The 27,709-nt window shown below is 38.4% G+C and overlaps 2 protein-coding genes across 5 annotated transcripts in view; one reads left to right on the top strand and one right to left on the bottom strand.

Annotated features, from left to right (window-relative positions):
- The window catches only part of TDRD9 (tudor domain containing 9), a 73,440-nt gene extending 46,114 nt beyond the window's left edge, over positions 1 to 27,326 (bottom strand). For all 4 annotated transcript variants that reach the window (XR_009745200.1, XM_061464100.1, XM_061464102.1 and 1 more), the window contains exons 1-5: positions 27,150 to 27,326; positions 6,770 to 6,876; positions 2,269 to 2,366; positions 1,499 to 1,720; positions 646 to 768 (exon numbers count right to left, since the gene is read on the bottom strand). Coding sequence is in view for 3 of the 4 variants with exons in the window: in XM_061464100.1 (XP_061320084.1) it covers positions 646 to 768; positions 1,499 to 1,720; positions 2,269 to 2,366; positions 6,770 to 6,876; positions 27,150 to 27,292 (693 nt within the window). In the remaining variant the exon portion in view is untranslated. The remainder of the gene's footprint in view (positions 1 to 645; positions 769 to 1,498; positions 1,721 to 2,268; positions 2,367 to 6,769; positions 6,877 to 27,149) is intronic.
- RD3L (RD3 like) lies at positions 21,121 to 22,566 on the top strand. Its single transcript, XM_061464136.1, has 2 exons — positions 21,121 to 21,419; positions 22,269 to 22,566. Exons 1-2 carry the CDS (start codon positions 21,121 to 21,123, stop codon positions 22,564 to 22,566), a joined length of 597 nt encoding a protein of 198 aa, XP_061320120.1.
- Positions 27,327 to 27,709: the final 383 nt, after the last annotated feature.

Genomic DNA, 27,709 nt, shown 5'->3' with positions numbered 1-27,709 from the left:
AATCCACACAGAGGATTTCAGAAAGCATTTCAAGGCAATCATATCAAAAGCTAAGCACTCCCCCAAATCCTCCCCACACCCTCAGTTCTAAACTTTGCTGCTCAAAGGACCACCGAGACAAGCCCCATTTCGAAAAGTGTTAGCTTAAACAACTTACACAAAGCATCAGCCTGGAGAAGAGAAGGCTGTGTGGAGACCTCATAGCAGCCTTCCAGTATCTGAAGGGGGGCTATAGGGATGCTGGGGAGGGTCTATTCATTAGGGACTGTAGTAATAGGACAAGGGGTAATGGGCTCAAACTTAAACGAGGGAAGTTTAGATTGGATATAAGGAAGAAGCTCTTTCCTGTTAGGGTGGTGAGGCACTGGAATGGGTTGCCCAAGGAAGGTGTGAATGCTCCATTCCTGGCGGCATTCAAGGCCAGGTTGGACAGAGCCTTGGGTGATATGGTTTAGTATGAGGTGTCCCTGCCCATGGTAGGGGGGTTGGAACTACATGATCTTAAGGTGCTTTCCAACCCCAACTATTCTATGATTCTATGATCTTTATGAGCAGATGTCTGCATTTTAGTTTCTCTAGCATATAAAAGAGACAAAATTGAAGTTTTTCTTTCTATGAAATTTAAACTTATTTCCACCAACTTACCTCATCAATGAAAATGTGTGTGAATTCAGCTAGGTTTTTGGCATTAACTACTTTCTGAAGAAGAATTCCAGTTGTCATGTACAGCAACCTTGTCTCTTTCGTGGAAATGTTCTCTAAACTCACCTAACACAGTGAGAAAAGCAATACACATGAGAACAGATATTGAATGTATTTACAGGAACATGCATTTTGAAATAACTCCAAAATGAAATTCAGTTTAAACCAATCAAAATTATTCACTCTAGCTGCCACTGAAACAAGGATCACAGCAGATTATTATGGTTACTGACAGAGCTGACTGAAGAACTAGCATCTGTGTCAGAAGATGACAGTGGCATTAAGTTTATAAAGGGAGAGACAGACCCAAGTTTGGAGCAGAGCTGGACAAAAGGAAGAGGCAAACTTAAGAGGAAAACTAGGTCAAGTTTTTCCACATATTAAGATGAAAGAATAAGATGTTAGTGAAACCATCTGGCCATACAATGCAAGAAAGTTTTGATACAGCTGACAGGTTAATGTCAGAGTCAAACAAATCAAGTATGTTGAGGAATTCAAATGAAAAATGACACAGTATAGCTCTCCTGCAACAATTTCAGTGATTTATAGATGCACTCAATTGCCAGAATGAAGACCATTACATATTTCTGTAGGAGTCTAACTAGTATTTCTAGTTGTTTAACTTCAAAAGCTTAAGCATTTAATGATGATTGTTTAACAAGAGACAGCTAGAAACCTGCAATTTCACTTTAAAAACAGATTCTCTAACATTTAAGTGTGCTAGATAAACATAATCCAGACAGAAAATACAGTACTTCTTAATGTATTTTTAAAAACATTTCAAATTTTCTTATACCTGGTATCCTACAAATCCACCCAGTCTCCATGATCGTTCCTTGCTAATCCACCTGGCAATGCTGCTGGCACCAATTTTCCGAGGCTGGGTAACAGCAATGTTGCAGTAGACAGATTTCTCAAACCAATAATCCAAAATATATTGTGGAATCTGTGTGCTCTTACCACTGCCAGTTGCTCCTTGTATAATCACAACTGTATTGTTTTCTATCAGAGACACTATCTGAAACAATTTTTCAAGAAAACTCGTAAGTCTACAAAGCAACTCAAAACAGATTTCAAACAGATCTGAAGTATCAATAGCTTCCAGGCCACACATGAGACCTCTGTATAAAACATTGTGCCGTATTTTTTATCACCTCTTAGGCATCTGTATATAACTGGACTCCTAAAACACATTAGAAGATCACAGAAAAGGACATGAGCATGCACTTGCTTACATATTTTACATAAATTCCTTTAAACAGAGAGTGTAGCACCAATGTTTCTTCTGCTAAGAATTTTTACACTGTGTTTTAAAATGAACAAAGGTTTTGTTCCTTTTAAGAACAAGACTAAATGCTTAAAACGGGAACAGAACTTAAAAAACCCACAAACAAAAAAAAAAACAAAAACAAACCCAAACCAAAAACCCCCACAAAAACCCAACAAAACCCAAACACCAAACCTCCCCCACTCCCAACCAAAACCAAAGCCAACCAATCAAAAAACCCAATGAAACAAAACATGATTTTCAGCTTTATTCCATAACGGGAAGTACAACAAAATTACCTCTTCTCTGTGTTTGGCTAAAGGCAAATCCAGACATTTATCGTTACTTATCGGTACAAAAGTCAGAGCACTTGATTCACACTGACCCAGTGAAGTATCTAGGCATAAAAATAACCAAGAGTAAGTTATTTCAATAGAGAAAAGGAAAGACCAGCAGAAAATGACCACAGTATTTGCAAACCTAACTGCTATCAAATTTGAGCCACATACTGATACTTACTAATAGGATTAATACTTTTCAACACTGGTATATTGGAAGAGATTTTTCTGCATTTATGCACCTGTTTTACTGGCAGTAGCTCTGAAAAAGATTGCTTCTATGTATAAACCACATCAGCATCAAGGATGTATACAATCCTATAATTCTATATGCCTTTCTCTTAATTAAGCATGGTTTGGCACAGCTTACATACAACTGCCAAATCTATCCCTGTTCCCAAGAATTTGACAATATTGAAAAAAATATGCCCTATTCATGTATCCATGTGTTATTTCCCCTAAAGTCTCCTGGACTTTACACAATACAAAATAGCCAGTACACTATTTGTATGACTTGGCAATTAAAACAAGTCTGGTATCATGATGACCTTTCAATGTGACACTACATTCTGCAGTCTCTCTGCAGGAGTTAGTCACTGCTATTACTGGGAACAAGAGGAAGAAAAAAAAAAAAAAATCTTTCAGCGCTATCATAAGTTTCTGCTCAGCAGCCTGTCAGTTTGACCATGGAAAACAAAAAAGCAATCGAGCAGGTGTGGAGGCAGATGTGGAAGGTGAAAACTTTGGTAGGCAACAATTTAGCGAGATACAATTCAACCCCACTATATTGCAATCAAAAGTGGAAACGCTTTCTATTTCAACTGAGTTTCATCAGAAACTACAGTGAAGTTGACCTATTTTCATACAGTTATAAAAACTTAAGACTTCATGTCTTCTTGTTTCTGTAAGAAATACACAGTAGTGGGAAAGAAATCTAGTATTTTTACTAAGGCACTATTGACTGTAAAATAAAAGCTATAGACTACATACCTCACTGCCCAGTCAGTTTCCTTTCTTCAGAAAAGCTACTAACAATCGCACACAGCAGTGAAACAGAAGCAGGCAGAACAACTTTTGTCTCTGCACCATACCTGAATGTGCTGCAACCCCCCCAGACAGTCTCCAAGTGTCAAAGATTACAAATGTGTTACTCCCAGATTAAAATAAAGTCCCAAAAGCTGGACAGGTCATTAAGACAGTTTCACAAAGCACTGAAAATCCAAGTTCTCCTGCAGCCGCACTCTCCAACAGAACGGCTCTTTACCTAGAATCTGTATAATGCAAGTTATAGGTGATCACTGCACAGTGATTTACTCAGCACTACTAAACACATATTAAGGAGAACTTAATAGCAGCTTCCCTTGAAAACATTAACTGTCCTCTTTAAAATACTTTTGGTCAACTTTATAAATAGATTTCCCAGGAAAACTCATATATAGCATTCTGTCACAGCGACACTGCACAAAGGCTTGAGTGGCTTCCCTCTGGCACAAACATGTCACTACTGAGACATCAGAAGCTCTACATGATTTGACCAATGTTGGAAGAAATCTCAAGCTGCTAGGGAAAAGCACCCAGCATCAGCATACTCCTGCTAAAGCAACACAGCATTCCTACCCTTTATTAGGTCTTCCATTTAACAACTGCAATTTTGAAAAATGTGTTAAGGCATACAACAGAGGACAGCAGTAATTCTAGAAAGCGCTTATAAAAAAGAAGGGAGGGACAAAAAATTTAAATGGTATGATTCATATTATAAGCTTCTCTAACTCAGAAACCCTCTGTATATTAGTAAGAAATCATTAACTTAAAATTCAATTAAGAATTTTATTTATAAAATACAAAGGAACAAACCAGAAACAAATGAAGACCCACCGGTATTCATGAGATCAATTTAATTCATTTCAGATATAATTTTTCCTTTGATGATACAACTTTTTTTTTAATATTGCTTTTTATATAACAGTTTATGACAGCAATATCTTACCTTCTTCTTAGCATGAAAGTTTGGGGGGAAAAAATATGCCAAAAGCAAATGGCCATCCAATGTTAGCCACCATCAATATACAGTTTGAGAACTGGCAGTCATACAATCATTTAGTTTACATTGCCAAATACAAAAACCTGTACGGTTTGAGTTTCTTGTCTTCAAGACATGTACTCTGTGCCTAAACTGAAACAAACATTACCAACTTTGCCTGAGGAACTAATACTATGACAACTGTGAGACTTTTGTCTAGAGCAGGCAGTACAGTCTTGGGCCTCAGAGTAAACTGGTGACTTCAGCTAAACACTGATGTGACCAAAGATGCCATGAAAAGGCCCACTCTAAAACTGAGCATGAACCCTTTTTCTGAAACCCAGTATTATTAGTGAACAAACCAACCTGGAACTGGGTAACCATCTTAGAAGGCCGTAAATATTTTCTCTGCAGAACAGAAATATACTTGAATGTACACCTTTTTGAAAGTTCTGATAAATATCAGAATGAGAACTGGTCTTTAAAAAAAGAGAGGCACCTGCAGATTCAAGGAGCTACCAGAGTACAGACTTATTGGCAAGTACAAAGTTTCACTTTTTCAATTGCTTATACTTTATGGAAAACATTATTAAGAGTGGGCCAAACAAACCCAACTACTGCACACCTCTGTTAGACATCCTCATGCTCAAACATGCATCTTGGATTCTGGCACACAGAGAATGCAGGACACTTGCAACCTAAAAATAGCAAAATGAGGATGCCTGCAACTGCACACCACTCTGTTTTATGACAAGAGAAGTATTTCTGTGTATAACAAGCATTAATTCCAATCCAGAATAAATAATGATATTAATTTCTATATTCAGAGTCAGTGCAAAATAAACTGAAAACCTAGTTAAACCGCAACATACAGGAAAGACAATTTTGCCTGCTTACTTCCTTTTCCACTATCATAAAGCTTCTGTAGAGCTATGTTGACTGCCATGACTAAAACAGTCTACTGTCCATGGAAAGAGACATTTTCCAATATCTCAGTTATTGTAGCCTGTATAGCAGATGTATTCCTTCTGGTACCTGTTTCCCGAATTGAATTTGAAGAGATCCTATAACACAAGATTAGATTTTTGTATTTACCAGTTCTAGGAAAAGGAATTGTAAAGCTGGATCTTGGTATCTCCCAGCAAATTAAAATGAAATGCATAAAAAAGTATACTTGAAAGTACTGGTTAGGTGAATCAAATGAGATCCTGACTACATTACTGATCATTCTGCTGGTGTCAAAGCTTCAAATGCACAACGTGATTGCAGTTAGCAAGCAAACTCATGTAAAAGGAAAGCCACAGAAAGCACTACACTCTGTGTAGTGGCTCCTACACTGAGCCATAAAGCGCTGGGCATTCACAGGTAAGTTACAGTATTTCAGTCATAACACAAAGTACATGAAGTTGCTGCTGACTGAGCCCTGAAGAGCTTAATCCAGAGCCTTTGCTGGTGAGACTTCTGTTCTCCACTGCAGTCCTCTTCCTCTTGCACATTTTTAATGTAACTAGGTGATCTTATGCTCCTTTCCAACCCTAACCATTCTGATGCTGTGATTTAAAATGGGCTGTCAATTTATACAGTTAGAACAGCAATTCAGAAAGAAGCAATAGAAGGGGTACTGACTCCAAAACCCTCAGGGCAAATCAGTTTTTCATTTCTATGTTGTGCAGCTTATTTCTTAACTACATTGGTACTCGACACAACAAGAATGGTAGGGCCTGGTCTAGATAAATTATTGATCATTTATGACAATTTTCATGTTCCCAAATAGAACATGCACCTCCAGACTGATAGAGCTGACAGTTACAAAGGGGTCTCGGAGCTCTTAATATCAGTCTTATTAAAAACATTCACCTTTATAATCCATAAATTAACAGTACAAATCTCATGCTCACACACTGATCTTCTTGACTGTATCATACTAACATAATATTCCTGAATTTGTCTGTAAGTAAAAGTTAATAGCAATAACAACCAGAGCTCAGGGGAAAGAAGTGCAATAAAATTCCTCTCTAAAGGCAGTTCAAAGCAACAATCAAGTATAAACCAGAATAACATGAATAGAAAATGGGAAAACAGAACAGAGAAAAGCATGACTGCAATAAGTGATATCTTTTCCTTGAAATGATATTTCAATCATTTATCTACATTTATCAATACAATAAACTAGAGGTACGCACATATATCTACACAACAGCATTATACATGGTGGTTTCCACAAAGTAATATTCCTTTTTTAATACTATGCCTTATACAAAATAAAGGCACATACAGCATTAAACAAATAAGAAATACACAGTAAGGTTTCATAGCTTCATAGATTCCAGAGGAAAGACCACAAGGTGGAAAAGAACAGGGGTATCTGAGATTATAATAGGAATCAAATGTGTGTATATATATATATATATATATATATATATATATATTTTTTTTTTTTACCTGTTCTATAGACAAGCTGGTCATTTCCAATTACTTCTTGCTCTTGTGACTTTGCCTGTCTGCATTTTTCAGCATATTCAGTTCCAACGCTCTCTGTGATAGGCAGCCTGAAAATGAAAGAAATGACAAATCAATAAATACTTCCTCATCTAAGTCACAGGTATCTCTGGGAACAACAACATTATACAGTAAGTTCAGAGTCTCCATGACATGCAGGAACTACTCCAACAAACAAACTTCAGAAATAAAATTTGTCTCTGCAGTTAGATACTAGCCTGAGGAAAGTGCCACAACGAATCTTTTTGTTTAGATTCAAAACAACTGAGCTCACAAAATATCACCCTTTAAGTTTTTAATACCTAGGAATTCATCTTCTAGTGAAAGTCTACAGTTTCATCTGAACAAAGATGAAATAGTTGTTTCACCAATTCCTGACACAATGCAATTAAGAAAATACAAGTAATTCTTGCACAATTCCCTGGAGACAAGGGAAGCAGACGAGTAAACACTGACTGCTTTAAGGAAAGAAATTTTGTCTTTGAGCCAAGAGATGATGGTGGCCAGGGATGAGGGGGTATTAACACAATCTCCCAATCTGTGAATTTTATAGATACTTATTACACACAAGACAAAGTCTATTCATAACATAAACAGAATTAAATGGGATTAAAAGAAATCCTCTTCTGCACAAACAGTGTTAAAAAAAAACCACATGGATTTCACTAGAAAATGAAGAAGCACGTATATAACAATTGTATGATTATTATATCATAAATGAAATTTAATGTAGAAGAGTTTTGGACACATTAAAAGCACCCTCTTTTTTTCCTTTTAAAACAAAAGAAAAACTACAAGTCAAAACTATGGTTCTGCACTTTAAACTCCAGGCTTACTGAAATCTTTTGCTATGCAGTAATTTGCTAATGCATAGCAAACCTGTTTTCCTGTAGGTGTGCATTTGAGACATTTTACACAAGGATACTGTTGAAGTGTATTTCTTGACCCAAATAATAAACAACACTGACTCCAAAATAAATAAAGCTGAAAACAAGAGATTTTTAACATGACACTTAGTCACACAGCTCTCATCATAGAGTAATTCACAGTACCTTGATGCCACAGAGTACCCATCTTTTCGGACAAAGCAAACTGTGCCAGCTTGGATATGCTACAGACTACTCAATCAGATCAGTGTTTATTTCCCCATACAGGAAACCAAGTATTTATCACCTACTGCTGTCAAGAAAGCAAGAAATAGCTTCTGATCCTAGTTTAACAGTATTTTAAGCACAGAACTAAGGCAATTTTCCCCTGGATCTCATGTATCTCTCTCAAAGCAGGGTTCATCAGGATTGCAAAAAGCTGCACAATTACTACATGAACAACAGCTGCCTACTTTCAGCAAGCAGACTTTTATTAGCAACCATGCATATCACTTTAACCCTTCTGAAGCAGCTGGGACAGAGAACACTCCGTGACAGGCCTGAATCCTACGTACAATTCAGAAAAGCTCATACCCATCATGTCAGACTGCTTGTTAAATAGGTCATTCCACTGAATGTATATTAGAATCATAGAATCGACTGGGTTGGTAAAGACCGTTAAGATCAAGTCTAACCACTAAATCAGGACTGCCAATATTAAACGCAAGTAAAACCGAAAGGACTTTTCACAGGATATGTAGTGACAGGACAAGGAGGAATGGCTTTAAACTAAAAAAGAGTAGATTTAGATCAGATATTAGGAAGAAATTATTTGCTATAACCAGAGAGTTATAGCATGGTGAGACACTGGCACAGGTTGCCCAGAGAAGCTGTGGCTGCTCATCCCTGGCAGTCCTCAAGGCGAGGTTGGATGCGGCTCTGAACAACCAGGTCTAGTGGCAATTGTCCCTGGCCATAGCAGGGGGGTTGGAACTGCATGATCTTTTCCAGAGGGACCTCGACACACTTGTGAGGTTGGCTGATGCCAACTTTATGAAGTTTAACCATGACAAGTACAAGGTCCTACACCTGGGTCGGAGCAATCCCAGGCACAGCTACAGGTTCAGCAGAGAAGAGATTCAGAGCAGCCCTGTGGAGAATGACTTGGGGGTATTGGTTGATGAGAAAATGAACATGAGCAGGCAGCGTGCGCTTGCAGCCCAGAAAGCCAACTGTATCCTGGGCTGCATCAAAAGGAACTTGACCAGCAGGTGGAAGGAGGTGATCCTGCCCTTCTACTCTGCTCTTGTGAGACCTCACCTGGAGTACTGAGTGCAGTTCTGGTGTCCTCAACATAAAAAGGACATGGAACTGTTGGAACAAGTCCAGAGGAGGGCCACGAGGATGATCAGGGGACTGGAGCACCTCCTGTATAAAGACAGGCTGAGAGAGTTGGGGCTATTCAGCCTGGAGAAGAGAAGGCTGCGTGGACACCTCATAGCAGCCTTCCAGTATCTGACAGGGAGCTATAAGGATGCTGGGGAGGGACTCATCGTTAGGGAATGCAATGACAGGACAAGGGGTAACAGGTTAAAACTTAAACAGGGGAAGTTTAGACTGGATATAAAGAAGTTCTTTACTGTAAGGGTAGTGAAGTACTGGAATGGGTTGCCCAGGGACGTTGTGAATGCTCCATCCCTAGCGGTGTTCAAGGCCAGGTTGGACAGAGCCTTGGGTGACATGGTTTAGTGTGAGGTGTCCCTGCCCATGCCAGGGGGGGGTTGGAACTAGGTGATCTTAAGGTCCTTTCCAACCCTAACTATTCTATGTTTCTATGAAGGTCCCTTCCAACCCAAACCACTCTGTAATTCTATGATTCAGTAGTTGAATATAATATAATTAAACTTGGTCACACAATCTCTATTTGGCAGCACTGCATGCAGGCACTATACAACTTTTAGTAATAAAACCAACTATTTTTCATGTGTGTAAGATTGCAGCCTCACTGAGTGCACTGAACACGCATCCTCTGACAACAAAACCTGATCATGCAGTAAATACAACTCATCCTTCAGTCCCCCGCAAGAACAAAAGTCATCTTATTACGACAGAGAATGCTGTCATGGAGGAGCAGGTAGTACTCAACTTAGAGAGCCCTGAGCAATAGCAAGCAAATCACTTCCTCTGAGAGGTAGGGGTGAGAAGTGTAGGACTGCATTCCCCATTTACCGTGAACACCTTGCAGAAGCACGAGTATTTCAGCAGCAGCTGAAGTGAGCTAAGAAACAGCTGCCTGCAATACCAGACATACTCAACTAAATGTTTCTAGAGTTGGTTTATTGAGCATTTCAAAATGGGCTCACAGAAGTATGCACATGCTTTTGATCTTTGCCTGTATAGCTCCAGGAAAATGAGGACAATGTGACTGTCCTCAGTGATTTGTTAGAATAATTTCATTTTCTGTTTGTTTCAATTTCTTGTATTTTCTTTCCAAAATTAGGTTTTCAGAAAACAGCATGCAGTACATATAAACTGTGTACAATTTATATGTACACACAATGAATAACGAAAATGTTTAATAGACAGTCATTAAGAATGAACACTGCTCACTTGATGCTCTGACTCAGGCTACCGTCTTTAGGAAAATTATATTCCATTAGAAAATTGCAAATGGGCATATGAAACAGACAACCTTCATTACCTCATTTTAACATGTTTAAATGCCAAATTTTACAGCTTTAATAAAATTAAAGGTAATAGAAGACCTTTATTATGTAAAAATCGGGGAAAAAATTACTACAAAGCCTTCTGGCACTCTTCTAGGAGCAATACAATTCTTTTAAGTAATCATTACTGAGACACTCGTGGGAGGTGTCTTGCTACAGATACCTGGGCAAACAGAAAGGGATGGAACACTTTCCTAATGATTTTCAACAAATGTTTGCTGACAGCACAGGAATGAAAAGATTCAGATATTCCAGGGTAGGAAAGGTCAACCCTAATGAAAGGACTTTTCTGGATTCTACCTATGAAGCATGTGTCTGTCTAGTACATCAGTTATCTCTTCCCCATTTCTACTCCGACACGGTGAAAACTTGTATTTCAGTAGACTGGGCCTGTTACAGCAAACACTCCTTTGGTTTTCCAGATTCTACCCTTGGTGCTCACCTACTTTCAGACACACACCCCAAGTCTTTTGATCCCACAAATACATTACAACATTAGCAAACAACAAGCTTTCAGCTGCACATATGAAACACATTCAGAATTTTACCAAATTAAGAGTCAATAAGAAGCATTTTATGGCTAACACATTAGCTGAAAACTCAGAGTCAGCAATTTAAGAAACGCAGGAGACTTCAGACATTGTTTTTTCTCCCTTCCCCCTCCTTTAAAAAAAAGGATGAGTTTGATGTTATTCAAATCACATCACATTTCATCATCAATACCAGCTAGAACACGCATACATGACACAGGTCCACCCTAAGTGGGCACAGGCAGACAAAACTGTAAGCACTGAGAACCCGATCAGCCAGTATCACTCACCAGACTTCTGATATGCCCTAGCATCTGTAAAACACCACATCAGCTACCTATGAAGGTGTATTCATACCAAAACCTACCTAATTTGGAAAATACTCTCAGAAGTAGCAGACACGTGAACTTTGATCCTGACAAGCAGTGATAAGTACAAGGCAGAAAAAAAAAAGTACCCATATGCCTCTTTTTGGAAGAGAGTTAATGCTGTTTCTTATGAGATAATGGCAGACTTTCATTATTCCTTACCATGTGGTTTAACTACTGTAACATTTTCTGAAGCATTGCTGATGACTACTCAATTGTGAGCATCTGATTAGGACAAAATATTTTTAAGTATTCCTTACTTGGGTTTAAAGGAAAATTCAGTTTCATAAAATTAAATTTAGCTGCCACTTCGGGGGAATTGCTAGAAGGGAAACACAGTTTAACACCAGAAATTGTTGATACATTTGAATGTAAATGCTTTCAAATACATCGAGGGTGCCTTTCTTTAAATAAATTCAGCTAGAGAAAGGTCTTCCTTTTCTTCAAGCTATAGAATAACCTCTAATAAGTCAACAAGGCCATCACAACAGCATAAACTCAGTAACTTTTTATTTTTTTTTTATTTGAGCATTTGAAATATTAACCAAAGCATTTTATACTTAGGTATCAAAAACTGAATCAGTTGCTGAATCTCAAACATAACTGTGACAGGCAATTTCACAGTATCACAGTATCACAGTGATTTGCTTGGCTCTTTTCAGTGACATATACTACAATGCCTAGGTATACATGGTTAATGTTTCTAGAAGCAATGCTTAAAAAAAGCTTTATTAAATGAGCAGAGTCTTCTTCCCTGAAGAAAAAAACAATAACACCTCGTACACAGCCAACTTGATTGTATAATGAAAATATTCACGTATGCAATGAAATTCGGAGTATGCAGTTATACAACTGCAGTTACTTTTCTATTAACTACTAAATTTTGGGTCAGAAGCTCCTATTTAAGGCCACGTAACTTCAAGAACACTTCCATTTTAGAGACAAACAACTGAAAAATCAAAGTGTTTTAGAGCTCCATTTTTTAAAATTACTATAGATGTACTGTTTGCTTATTTATGTTCTGCCTCACTTGACCAAAAAAAAAAAATCCCTATCTGCATGGACCATAAAACTAGTGTCACTCATTTCAAAGACAGCAAGGGAAGGACTGGTCAAAGTCATGACTTCTATCACACACACAAGCTGTTCACCTACTCAGAGATTTGGGGGGGGGGGGGGGGGGGGGGGAATCACTTGAAAATATAGCATACAGTGCAATATTTTGCTGTAGAATTTTGGTACAATATATATAGTAGACTGTTTCAAAACCTCCTTTCTGAGACTAAAATAATGTGACACTTTACATAACTTAACATTTGCCATGACAGTAAATAACCTTCCACTGGGTTTACTGAAGGACATATCAAAACCACTTTCCTTTTAACTGGCAGTTCATGTTCCACGCTTTTAGAACATCGAATCTACTTGCAGAGATACACTAACTTTAAAGAAATAAGATACTGTCATTCAAAGCCCATAGTGTATCAGTCACAAAAATAGAATATGAGTAGAATTCAGAACAAGTGAAAGCTATTAAATACTAAAACACAGATTTAAAAAAGCTATTAACAGATTGAGAATCTAAGAATTGATGAGTTGCATCCCCCCCCCTCCACTTGAGAGCTGTTCTTCACTCTACAACTGCTCTAGCTGTCACTGCTCTTTTTCACAAAACTATTCAGAGCTCCTGTTTTAAAACCTTAATTAGCTGGGGAGAGGAAGAGACAATGAGAATTCACTAAAACTACTTTGCAAAAGCCTGCAAAACTAGAATGCCTGTGCTCGGATTTGGATAAACTGTGTAAATGCAACATCTCAGAAATATTTCTTCTATATCAAACTAATAGCTCTGTAAGACCTTCCAACTTACACCTTACAAACAGTTAAAATCCAAGAAAACCAACCAGAAATGCCGGAATTAGACAGCCCAAATCCTCTGTCTACTGCTCTGGGATTTTATATCAGTGGGGGAGACTGGGATGAACTGCTAGGCTTCAAAGAACTGGACTCTTCTTGGAGATGCGCTGATGATAAGCTCCTCATTCTGCACCCATAGGTCAAGTAAAGATGCCTGGAAGAAGGCAGCTATTACCTGTAGCAGATGGTGACAAGCCACATAGCAACTTCCTCTCTACCACACATGAAACAGTTAATTCTGTAAATTCATGGTGTTATAATTAGTTATGAATTAGAAGTAAGCTGGGTGTTCATATTTATTAACTTGAATAAAAAGCACAGATCCTCTGAAGCACTTTTCCTGATCCTTTAGCAACATTCCACAAACCATGTACAGTTCCTAAAGCTTCAAAATTCATTCCTTCCCTCTAGCCACAAAAGAAAGGAACTCAGCTGAATCACAACAACAAAAAAATCCCCATAAGAAAATTAAAACAAAAGCACTTGGCCATCAACTTGATAAAATCCAGTTTAAAGTAATCTTTGAATAAAATACAATGCAAGTAGAAGAATATGCTGAATTCAAAAGTACCTGTGAATAGGGACAAGTATCAAATGCAAGATCTCTCCAATTTCAAACCGAAGCCTGCAACTCCCCTGCCTATTAGTGAAGTGTCACCAGCACCAGAGACATTAATGCTACAATCAGTCCAACTGGAAGAAATCCCTTCAAACATACCCCAATTTTATTTATCACAGCAACAGAAGTACAATAATAGCGTACACAAGTTTCTGTCAATTAACAGTGTTAAAACTGAATTACTACTGTTGTTAGCTGTCACACTAAAGGACCAAACAAGGAGTCTTACCAAGAGGCCTCTGGTGTAGGCTCATGGCAAGTTTCGTTCGTAGTTGCTAAAAAGCGAAAGCAGTAATCAAACGCTGTCTGAAGTGATCAGAGGAGGTAGACTCATCATCTGTCTGCAGCCTGAAACGGCTACAGTGAGCTGTTCTGTCAAATCAAAAGCAAAATGCACTGCAAAGTTGATGACTGAATCTAGAGTGGGACTGTGTATAAATGGAAGCAAACCATCCAACTTGCTAGTTACAGACAGCTACAAAAATGAAATCTCACTCTTCTCAGAGAGTGAGCAGCATCTCAGATGGCACAGATGCCATAGAATCTTCCAAACAGTAAGCTCCTCCAGCTGTTCACACTATTTGCCACACCTTATTGCTCACATCAGTGCAATATTTGGTTAAACTGAAGTTTTTTTTAAAGGTTTTTCATTTTTAACTAGAATTAGGAAGGCAGTTTGAAAGCACAGCCCAATGGCACATGAAGACAGGAGAGCTAACTGCTGTGTGTCGCTATCGACTTTTCAAACTGGCTTTCTGCCAAGAAAACCCACTTTTGTCCAACAGCACACTCCATCAGCACAGCAAGTATTGAATTTTTAATTCTTACACATAACCACAGTAGTAGCTCCACGTTTGACTAGACTTCTTTTTTGTTACAGGACCTGGTTGTCAGTTTAGGAAGTATGTGATGTTAAGACATGTATGTTAAGACTAAAGTCTTCTTGCTGTGCTTAGAGCTGACTTGGATTTGCAGCTTTTTTTTCTCCCAGAATACAGTTACATACCAATACCTTTTCACAAGAAAACACTACACTGGAAAAACAGCTGATCCCTAGAGAACTTTTATTCTTCTGTCTTCTGTCACCTCTTTTTAGCTAAGAAATACTACCTTGCCATTAACAGTCACATCTTCTAAAGTAGCTGGTATTAAGGTTAGTTATGATGACTGCCAAGTAAGAACCCAGTTTTCTCTATGCCTGCTGCTTATACTAGAGGAAGTTTCCTGTAAACCTCCACAAAATCACCTCAACTTTATTCTTCCTTTGGAATTACACTTTGCTATTGTACCAATAAAGTGAAAATCCAGGTATATTTGGCACCCTCAAAACATGCATCTCACATTAGTTCATTCTATTTCCCTGAGACAAGTTTCAGCTATTTAAATCTATATATTATCTGTTGTACTTACATCACAAGTGTACATAAATATTCTCACTCTAGTTTTGCTCTGCCTTCAACACACAGATGAGGGCTCCTAGTTGGTAAGGTACAAAGCTATAAGAGTACTGACAAAGATCAGAAGTTTTAACCCTGAAGAACTTTAAAAGCAAGCAATACTTTTACTTCAGTAAATGCTAAATCCTTGTAGCCTCACACCAGTTATTTAATTCCAGAATATCTTAATTGTCCAGTTCCCTCTCACAAATGGGCTAGCAAATAGGAAGATGCAAAAGAGGAATTCCCAGAACAGATTACACATTCTGAGAAACGGGCATTTTCAGGTTAAAGATTAGAGCCATGAACTGGACTTCCATGCCTTCACATCAAGCCACCAATGTCGCTGAAAGCACTTTGAAACAAGGTTCTCACAGCAAGTTCTGGGTTTAGATGCATCTCTTCAGTACAAAACATACCCAGAACATAACTGTCACAGTCTTAGGAGGAATTCTTTAAAGATGAACTGGACTAATACCACACAAGACTGACACTCCAATTCCTTCAATCAAGTAAATACTAGTAACAGCCTCCTACTAACCAGAATGAATCAAGCAGTAAATGGAATGGTGCCTCAAATTTAAGGGTGAAAGAGAGCACAAAGCCTCAGTAGGGACCGTTCCATCACATGCATGATGGCATGCTCGCTATAGTGACTGGTGATCCATAGAGCCAGTCCTTATGAGTATCACCTTCTTATTAGAGGCTGTGTCTACATTTACCAAATCTTTCCAGATTAACCTATTCTAGAGTAATTTCATTTAAATTATGCTCACTTTGTGTACCCACATAACTATGGGAATGTAAGTTATACTACCTCAATGATTTCTCACTTCTGTATTTGGAAGGCAAACGTCATGAAACAAGCACAGGTAAAAGCCATGGGGAACACAAATATATTCACTATAACTCATGAGAAATCCTCACCACAAAGCAGTCACTATTGTAGAGATACATTTAGACTGCTCCACTGTTTCATGCATGGATGTCTTAGATTCACAGAATCACAGAATAGTTAGGGTTGGAAAGGACCTAAAGATCATCTAGTTCCAGCCTCCCTGCCATGGGCAGGGACACCTCACACTAAACCATCTCACCCAAGGCCTCGTCCAGCCTGGCCTTGAACACCGCCAGGGACGGAACATTCACAACCTCCTTGGGCAACAACTTCCCTGGGCAACCCATTCCAGTGCCTCATCACCCTAACAGGAAAGAACTTCTTCCTTATATCCAATCTAAACTTCCCCTGTTTAAGTTTTAACCCATTACCCCTTGTCCTATCGCTACAGTCCCTAATGAAGAGTCCCTCTCCAGCATCCCTATAGGCCCCCTTCAGATACTGGAAGGCTGCTATGAGGTCTCCACGCAGCCTTCTCTTCTCCAGGCTGAACAGCCCCAACTCTCTCAGCCTATCCTCATATGGGAGGTGCCCCTGATCACCCTCGTGGCCCTCCTCAGGACTTGTTCCAACAGTTCCATGTCCTTTTTATGTTGAGGACACCAGAACTGCACACAATACTCCAGGTGAGGTCTCACAAGAGCAGAGTAGAGGGGCAGGATCACCTCCTTCCACCTGCTGGTCAGGCTCCTTTTGATGCAGCCTTGGATACGGTTGGCTTTCTGGGCTGCAAGTGCACACTGCCGGCTCATGTTCATTTTCTCATTGTCTTCACTCACTTATACTGATGCAACAGCTTAACAACCTCCTTATGCAAGTTCTGCCACACAAACCTATTTTAGATTGCCTAGCCCTATTCAACCACTCCTAAGGTGAATTTATTCTTCATACGCTCTGATGGCACAGAAGACACAAGTCAATACATCTAGCTTCATGGCCGCACAATCAGAGCTTCTCCATGTAGTACCATGAAGTCCACAGGATAAAAATAAGCTAAAACCAAGGTTTTAAAGTGCTCTGTACATAGCCATTATAAAATATAAATAAATAACCAGTCTTACACAGGGATGCAAGGAAAAAGATCGTATTTTATTCACTGGCTGCCACCCTTATTTCCCCAATCAATTTTCAATTAGCATGTGCTCCTGTAAGGCTATTGTTTTGAAATAAGACTTTGCTGAGGAACCCAGAGCTGCCATAACAAGAAAGGAAAGACCACTAAAACCATCTGAACTGATTTATGAAAGGAAATCTCCACTTTGGCTCTAGCAACCCTTGCTGTTCCCTCAGTTCAATTTGAGAACAGCATCGGGTAACAAGCCTAAAATAAGCTACAGAAAAAGGAACAGCTATCTTAAGAAAAAGACAAGAAACACTTATATGAAAAGACACCCATTCTCATTTACCTACATAAGAGTAGATATTGCTCACTGCAGTTCAAAGACGATTAAGTTACAGAAGCAACAGATGCTTTAAGAATTCATTAAATTCCTTGCCCCAAAATTAGGAAAACAAAGTAAAAAGAGGTTGAAAGAAAGTTTAAAAAAGTTCAAAGAATCTTCACTTCACATTTAATTAGGCAAACAGACCGCTGGGGTTAATTTACAGTGAAAAAAAAAAACAAAACACCAAACCACTTCACAAACAACTGCTCTGCTGCAGTGGCAGAGTACAATATGGCTTACTAAAAAAAGGCAAAATTATTCATTATATAACTAGTCTTACTCAAGCATTACAGTGCGTTTTAGTCACTAACAGCAGCAAAGAACAGTTCAGAAGAGGGAAACTGAAACTATAGAGATATTGGTTTGGTAAGTAAGAAAGAAGTTCTAGGACTGAAACTTTTAGAAAATTTACAGAAGTAAGTAATGTCACAAAATGCCAAAGACAAGAGGGATTCAGAAGCTTAAGACCACAAATAGCTTTAAAACCATGTCATCTCCAAGTTATCTAAATTTACAGACTGAAGGAAAGCACAAGATTGCTAGATGAATGGTAAGGAGACTAAAATGTCATTCCCCAACAATGAAGAGTCAAAGAACATTAAAAAAAAAAAGCTAGAAACGTAAAGACAAGTAGTAAAAGACTTCATACCATTTGTCATTTTATTATTGCAATTTCAGAAATTGCCCACAAAACGCTGAGAAGAATTAAAATATAGCCTTTTCTCCCTCCCCCAGGTCAAATTATAACTAGCTACTAATAAAGAGAAACTCAGTAATGAGCAATGCCCTCAGAGAACAGACCCAGCCAAAAGTGAGCCAGAACTTCTATCCTGACACAGCATTGCAAAACCATGAGTACATTTAGGGATAGTTGGATGGAACTGTAACTTTCCACAAAGCTTACAGGATTAGCTACTGGCTAACAACTCCAAAAAATACTGCTCTGAAGTTCCAGTTCTCAATGCCTGCCTCACATAAGCAGTCATCTCTTCCTGAACACAGATCTGAAATGCATACAGAAGTAGAAGCACTACAGATTTTCAGCTTTACTGTTCTACCAATGTAAAGATAAATATCACTGTCAGTATCCAGTCACAAAGTTTGAGGATACAATGAAAAATTAGGTAAAAAAAACAAACCCTCTCCCCCTCCCCCAACAAACCATAAAACCAATTGGAGTCGGTTTCTCAATTAATTTGCACACCTTCCAGCATGCAGCTCTAATTTGCAAAGACACTACAATGGTTTTACACTGTACAGCGGTTTTCTTTCAGATTTGATAGTGGAGAAAAAAGTGGAGACATGTTAGCTGTGCTGTAAAGGAGGTGGCAAGGAGCACTTTACTTTCATCTGAAAATCTGCTAGGACAGTTCTGTCATCATAAACCTAGCTCCCTTCCTTTTCATAGTACCACATAGAATGCAATGTGAAAACCTTCCAGTTGAAGAGGATTAATACTGACATTTGAATTTTTCCAATGTATAAGCAGTATCAACTTTAATAACAGCCATACACATCATCCTTTATGTTGTATGACATCTAGAACAAATTTACAGAACCCTTGCTCTCCCAACAGTTCAACACACCAACAGAAGGCAAAAAAGTAGGAATGAAAAATACTTACAGGAGCAAAGACAGTCATTAGAACAAGAACGAACAGAAGAGAAGGCATTTTGCAGACCATGACTACTGTTTAGATTAATAGGAAGAGACCAGATTACTGGAATGGAAAATGGCTGCTTCAGCAACCTTCAGTGCGCACAATGCCATCCCAAGAAATGAATCTTGAAAATGGATATACTCAAAAAACTCACCAAGGAAAGAGGGAGCAGGAAACTGACAGCCAGTTGAGAAGAAGCAATGTCCATGGTAAGACTTACAATTCTGGGATCAGTTTGACCTTAATTCACTTTTCTTTATAATTCTGTTCCTTTAATTAGATTTATGTGTCTTGCATGGCACACTGTAGGTGTTACAGCCTGGCTTCTTTAAACACATCCGAAATGTTAACTAAAAATGCTAACAGCTATGCATTAATAAAAATTGTAGTACCATGAGACTGATGAAATTCATCTGGAAGAAGTATTTAATATAGCAACAAAATCCTGAGCAACTGTCAAATAGCTCTTTTCTGTCAACACTTACTTAACAAAGGCTTTAGATGATCTTTACTACAGAAAAGCTATTCTCAGCTGTTTAAAAGGGACAGCAGAACAGCCCCTCTAATGGGAGATAAGTCTTCTAGCACCTCAATGGCCCGAAAGTATAGTTTGATGATAAACGCAACACAGTTATTTTTAGCACTCTACAGGCATAAAAATACAGCTCTATACTGTGACCTACAGCTATGCAGAGCCAAGCATCACATCATACGACAGCCTTAACTTTAGCTAGAAGCTCGTCTGTAGTTGCTTCAGACCATCGTTATTCATCTCACAATCAAGAATACGTTTAGATGGATTTAGCAACAAGCATTTGAAATTGTCACCTTTTTTATATTGCTGCCATTGGCAGAACTCAATTCAAAGGTAGGAGATCTTAATGGACTCTGTAGAAAGTATCTGAGAGACCACGTTAGGTTAAATGGATTACTACTTCTCTCTGGTACAGAGGATGAAAAAGAACCTTAAAAGCAGAAAAACTTAAACTGTCATATTCAGTACAGAAAGTCATTTTTCTAAGCACAGTTTGAGTAAATGAAAAAAAAAAAAAAGGAAAAGAGAAAACCACCTTGTTTTCTTCCAGCAGTAGTAAAACCCTGGAAAGAGGATATGCTAGAGTAAGAGATCTTCAAGCAAATTCACCCGAAACAACAGTTGACGGACAACTGCAAAGGTAATTTATGTTAATTTGTTCCAACTAGCATGCTCGTTGGATGCATGATTTGTAACTGTAATTTAAAAGCCTATTCCACCAGATTTCTGCTTCCAGGCTATATAAACAAGAATTTATTTAAAATAAAAAGTGATACAGAGCTTTTAAAAACAGGTCACGCAGAGTTCCAGCGCTTTATTTAATCACTTTTTAAATGTACACGTAACACCCAATTTTGGAGGTTTGGGGTTCTGTGTTTTGTTGCGGTTCTTTTGGTTTGGGGGACAGGGTGTTATTGTTTCATTGGTTTGGGGGGTTTGTGGAGGTTTTTTTTTGTTTTGGGTTTTTTTTTTGTTCAGTGGGATTTGGACTTTTTTTTTTCTTTTTGAAATCAAGATTAAAAAAAAAAAATATTTCCAAGATGACAGATATGCACTTTAAATGTTGTAAACTTCACATATTTATGTTAACTCAGAAACCAGAAAATACTATAAAAGGCTTGTCAGATTTAATTATGGTTTGGCAATTATTGTTATCACTACTCATACTGTACTGCAAAATATTTTAGTATTATTAATAAAGTTTCCTTTAAACATTCAGTTGCTCAGAAGCAAGTCTACCAGTATAAACAAGTTGGACAGAAATAAACTCTCCCCCCCCCCCCCGAGCTTAAAAATGCCACTTTTTGGCTGGATGAAATGGTCAAAAAATGATTCCTACAAACCCACAAGATATCCTGGATCAGAAGTAGTTATAAAAACCCTACTGAGGGAGTTAAAATGGCACCTGAAAGAGCGTGAAAGACTAGTGCAAGAGATTGAAAAGGAACAAAAAGTCCAGAAGACTGGCTTGGATTACAACTGGCTGAAGAACTATCAAAACCCTCAAGCAACAATTCCAGCTACTGAGCAACGGCAGCTTGAAGTTCTGTGCTCACAAATCCAGCCTTACCAAACAGGAGCTGTTCTCAGCAGGTAATTGTTTTACTTTGACTACTCTATTATAAATGTTTCTTCTACTTAATTCAAGCTTATATGTGGCTCTGATCTTTCGTCCAAAGTAACAATGACCAGAAACTGGAACACACTTTCACAGGTGTTTTAAAAATTACATCTTTAATACGCTGTATTGGAAGGAAGTTTTTAATAAGGATTTTCCTGGTCCAATACAAAGCAAGGGAAGTCTCACATGCTTAAACACATGACCTCCCAATACTTTCAGATTTTTCTCAGTTATTTATCCCCATAGTTTATTAAATAGTAATCCAAAAACCAAAAATCAAATTAAAGGACTAATGCAATGCACTGTTATGCAGAAACACAGGTTCACTGGCAAGTAAGTCTCAAAGTAGCAAATCAGTATAAAAAAACCCACAAAACCAAACACAAAACTTTTTTAAAAAACAAATAAATCCCCCATATTTTACAAAGAAAAATTCACCTCTGCCTGTATTTTAATAACATTTTCTTAGGGACATGCAGAAACAAGCAAACAAGGCTATGTACCTTTTAAAGCCCAGGATATACCTAAGGGCAAAGTCAGTTTAAATCAAGCTACACAGATGGGCTAAAGAAAAAAAATAAAGCATGCCAAATAACAGTAGCTTTCAATCCTCGTAACAGCTGAACCACATCCAGTACATTGTTAGAGCTTTCTTCCTCTTATAATCTTTTGGGGGGTGGGGGCTGGGGAAATGTGGCAGCAAGGAATAAATGACACCAGAATGCAGTCACTTCCTCCTCCTTTCCCCTGCCCCCAAAGAGCAGAGAGGAAACAAGCATTTTCAGCACTGATGATTAGATTTCAATTTTTCTTGTTTCTAGATTTCGTGAAGTTTTGGCAGAAAATGATGTTTTACCCTGGGAAATAGTCTACATATTCAAGCAAGTTTTGAAAGATTTTCTTGCCACCAGTGAGAGAGAAAATCAACAAGACCAAATGGTAGATGCATGGAATACAAATTGCTCTGACCATCTCAGCCTGCGTGGAGACAGTTCTAACAAATCGGACAAAGATGAAATTCCCACGGTTTCAAGTTATGTCGACAAAAATACACAAAGCATGTTTCCCACCTTCTCTGATAGAATCTGGAATCTACCCTACTACTACCCGTCAGGTTAAGTTAGTTTGTCTTTCAAAAAAGCTACGTAGCCTTCAACATTGCTTTCTTGTGACTGCCATCCACAAACATGGCAATAAGAAATGTGCCATGCTCCTCTTTTTTTCCAAGTTCAGAAATTAAAATCCTCGATTAGAGCTAGTATGCAGTAAACAAAAGTCCTTTTATCCTTATGGTTCCTTAAAGATACTGTGTTTGGAGGCACCTTTTAACCAAAAATGTAGATTAGCCATATAGAGCTAGACATATTTAAACAAGAAAGGACTGCTTTCCATATTTTGAATTAGCATCAATCCACAAAGATTTAGGCAAACACCTCTGTATTTGTCACACAGCTTTTAGGCTTTACGGGAACTTATACTGTGTAAAATAAATGGTTTAATATAGTATCAGTTATGCCAAATAAACTGTTAAATACATTTTGGAGCTGAATAGTTATTTCTCAAAGTCAAGAACTATTCTAAAATGAAAACAATGTCTGAAATTATAACATGCTGCATGTAGTGTTTCTATTTTTTTTTAACCTGAACTGTACCCCACATGTTCTTAAGTACAGTAACGGTAGACAACTAAATGAAAACATCAAACATTTAAAAGCATTCAAGAACTAGCTTTCTGTTCTTCCAGAAATTAATGAATTTTTCATTTCAGAAAGTTCTACATTTTACTGATTGGAAGCTACCCGGAAAGTCAAGAGTCTGCATTAAATTTCAATGTTTTCATCAAATCAGTACTTTTATAGAATAGCAGAAGAATCATCAGATCAATTCCAAAGCAAGAGGTGACCATTTTAAATTTAACAAAATTTCATGGTTTTCAGTTGCCATGATCTATCATTGTGGATTCATAATAAAGTTTTATAAGACTGATCTGATATGTAGCAGTTATGGTCACAGCAGAGAACTGGAGCAGAAAAATCAATGAAAACATATGCCAGAACTCAGTTTACTACATTTCCTACCACTGTATAGAAAAATTCTTATTTGCCTTATGTAACCTCTTCATCTCCAGATTTCCCTTTAATCTGTCTGCAGCACCATAAAGAATGGGCAAGATTCATACGGCCCAATTCACAAAACACACTTTCTTGAAAACATGCAGTAAAATTGCTTCCTCTGATTCAAACATACTGAAGAAAACATGCGGATTCTCTCAAGGTGGTAACACAACTGGAAGATATTTCCTTGTGCTGCACAGCTGTACCCCCACACAAGAGAGAATTTACTAATAATGCAACATAAATTGGGTGAAACAAATGGCAGAGTATTTTCCTAACAAATAAAAATATTAAAACAAACCAACCCACACCTTTGGAAAGCTTGGAATCTAGAGGACATTTAATACATAAGAGAGGAACATAATATACAGAGAAGGTGAAACTATCACAACTCCTGCATACACCTAAGGTACAAAGCACTAGAGAACTAGACTACATCAGTTCTGACAAATTTAGAATAATAAAAAATTGCAGCTCAATACCAAAAGTATTGAACTTTCCATAAATTAAACACACAAAGCTTCACTCATTATATCTGCACTCAGAGCTGGTACAAACTCTTCACCCTCCTTTGGTGTAGTGACCAGTTTATTGATAAATAGCAAAAGCATTGATCTCAACTTACTCTGCCTTATGACGCAGAAATAAAGGGCTTCAGATTCTTCTCATGCAGTTCTAAACAATCCAGACATGAGTCCCTGCATGAGGGCAGGAACGGTTTGAAAGAAAGGTTTCTCCTTAGTCATAAAACTCCCCAGAAAATTAAACTTAAGTACATTTCCCATAGTAAAGAAGGTAACCATAATACTGGTTTCAGAAGATAACTTTTATTTGGTCAAAGGTGCAAGATTCCTGCAATGACAATTCATGTAAATTTGTTTCCTAAAACGGTACCCTCACAGCTTTCTAACGGAAAATAGGTGAAAAAAGCCCTAAAAATCTAAGTTACAAATTTTATTTTAAGGAAAATGGTAGGTTACTAAAGATGCAAAGTCCACTTACCTTTATGATCATCAAAAACAAGTAGGGGAAAAAAACCAAAACCACACAACAAAAATGAAACCACCCAGCTGACCCAATCTTCGTAACACCCAGACACAGCTGACCAAATCTTCGTAACACCAAGCACCCAGACACAGCTGACCCAATCTTCATAAATTTCACTTTAATATAAGCAAATACAGTCTTCTAAGTCCACAAGGACCATCATACTACACCATATGCTAAAAGGCAGTCACTAGATAATAATTAAATGTATGTAGGCATCAGACCCAATTCAGTGTTAAATCCCAATGAAATGCTAAGGAAACACACAAAAATGCTTACCTACTTTCATACACATGTTCTATTGATGAAACTGATACTAGGCTACTGCATCCGGTTCTAGTGTCCACACTTGGGAGGAAATGAGAAACCAAACTGGGAATTGGAGAGGGTACAGTTAATAAATTTATCCAGAGGATGGGAAAATGCCAGCCACTAAGATCTCACTTTGTCCATTTTTTTCAAATACAGAAATAAGAGGTAACTACACAGAATATGAACACTTTAATCTGATGGAAATATTAGGTATACTCTCCAGATAAAAAGTGGAGAGAAGCATAGAAAAAGCAAAGGTGTAAGAGCATGAAGACAAGCTAAATAAAGTCAAATGTATTTTAAAGATATCTGCCAGGTTTACTGCAGAATGCTGTAAAGTGAATCTGCACCTCAGTCTGCTAGCCAAGATGAGCTATTTTCTGGAATTCAGTTTACCTTTAGGTCAGGGAGCAGTAAGATGGCTGTAGGTCAATCATCATTTCTCTGAAGATAACTGGCTGAGAACTGTTTCTTTAATCACTTTTTATTTATGACTCAAAGGATTTTCATGAGCTGATCTGAGACTATTTTGTTCCTTAAACTCTCCCAGCTGGCATTTCTGAAATGGGCAGGCAGCCAACACACACTACTCAGGTTACATAAAGGTGAGTGATAACGATATCAATGGGCAAAACAAACAGCATGCAATGTTTTCAGCCAAATAAGGTGGCTATAAAAAAGGGCTAACCTGGTGAAAGCTACACCTATGAAATGCAAGAAATCAAAGAAAGAATAACCATTTTTTCTACACTTAAGCCTTTAAGGGTTTTAATGTGAGCCACAATTGTTTTGATAACAAGGAAGGATTTAAGGGTCTAAATTACCTTCCATTCAGTTAAACATATTCATAGAAGTTAAACATATTCATAAAAAGTTCGTCAACCAGCTATTTAAGCATCAAAACTCCAACCACAATTTCTGAGACCTATTATCTTTCCCTAAAATGCTCAATTACTAATACTGCTACACTAGAGATAGTTAACAAGATAATCTTAAAAGCCTTGAAAAACGAGGCATCATTGGCAGAGGAAGAAAACACCTTCTACAAGTCTTTTTACGGGAGACATGAGGCTTTCAGATCCCGTTAGACCGTCTCAGTAACAACTCTGTAAAATATTAGTTATTACACCCATTCGTGTGCAGTAACACACCTGTTATTATCATTACAAATTTGGTATTAATCTTATATATTCTTACACATAAACTTAGATGGAAGAAGTAGGAAAGCCATCTCCATCACTAATAGCATATCCTGCTTGAAGTAAATATAAATAAGCATTTAAAAAATTTGATGTAATTTTTGGTTTGATTTTCCCAAGAAACAAACCAAGATTTTGGAAGAAAATAATAAAATAGACTACTGTGCTACAAGCAGCCTCAGGAAGAGAGAAACTCTTTTGTTTTCAGCTCTTCAAACTTTTTCTTAAGAAACCAGTGAATAAAACTGAAACATCTTCTGATGGAACCTAAACCTTTCCAAAATTGAAGTTCTGCAAAACCTCCCTAAACATAAGCACATTTCCAGAACTGTGAAACAAAACATAGCTATGGAAACACACCTTTTTCTTTTCAGTATGCAGCAGAACACACATGCGCCTACCATCTATGCTCAAAGCTTTTATACGTGTCTAATGATGAAAAATTCTGTCCACACATACAGAAATGGCTATTTAGGGTGCATAACCCCCCTCTCTCTGTTCTACAGATGGGAAAGAAAAACAGAAAAAAAACAACCTGTGAAAGTAAATTCTGTTAACCTACCTGTGGGGGCTGGCAGTTGTGTTATCTGTTCAGGCTTTTGAGTGAAAAAAAGCTATATGTCTTATCAAAGACAAAAGATTTGCTTCTGCCTAGGCAGATAAGGCTCGATCAATCATACTAATTTCTCCTATGTTACTTAGTAGATTTTAATGGCTTAGAGTTCAGTTGGGTTCAAGAACCTCTTGTCAAACCCTAAGTATTACAGAAATATTACTGGCTTTATTTAACAGCCACAAACATTACTGAGGGTGCTAAGCTGGAATACACAACCCACCATCCAGGCCCACACGGGGTGGGTGAAGCACAAGAGCCAGTCCAGACCATGTAAAAACACCCTGCCCACCGAGGCCCACAGACACACTCTCCAGGAAAGGGAGGCCACATGTGCCTTCACAGACAACCCTTCATTTTAGGCGTAAGGAGCACCTGCTGGCTGCTAAAATCAGCAGCCCAGTACCCCACACTTACCCTACAGCTGCTAATGGCTCCTGCATAGCAAGAGGGGCACGGGAGTGACTGGGCAGTGTGCCGCCCAATAACTCGACGTCAGTCACAGTTTTGCCTATAGCGAACCAGTCGTTAATCTGCTCCTCGGTCAGTTTACGCAACATGGCGACAACACACACCTACTCTTCCATACCTCACGCCGACCCTCTTTCCCGCCCTCAGCCAGACCCCGCCCCGTGAATGAAAGGGCCGGTTCCGCTGCTGTAGGAAGGCTGAAGGGAGGGAAGAGGGGCAGAGGGGAGGGCGGAGCGTGTTCGCAGGTTCATTCCTGCGCTGGTAAGGGACTCTCGCCTTTCCCAGCCACGCGAGTCGGTGGGTGGTCAGTTTCCCGCTCACACCCACGGAACAGTGGCCGTGAGGTGCTCTGGAACCCCAGTCGCTGTGTACTGTTCGTCGCCTGGAGGAAGTGGTTCACAGGCACGTAGATGTCTCAGCCCTTCGAAACCTGACCCGGCGGGTGCTTCCCGGTCCTTTAGGAGAAGCATTCTCTAAGTGACACGCTACACGAAGACTCGGTTCAA

Source organism: Pezoporus flaviventris, unplaced genomic scaffold, assembly GCF_033815535.1.
Source record: "Pezoporus flaviventris isolate CSIRO_AGI_PZ_B2104156 unplaced genomic scaffold, CSIRO_AGI_Pfla_v1 ptg000036l, whole genome shotgun sequence".
Taxonomy (NCBI): Eukaryota; Metazoa; Chordata; class Aves; order Psittaciformes; family Psittacidae; genus Pezoporus; species Pezoporus flaviventris.
Note: the sequence above shows the minus strand (reverse complement) of the source record. Positions and strands in the feature narration are given on the sequence as shown.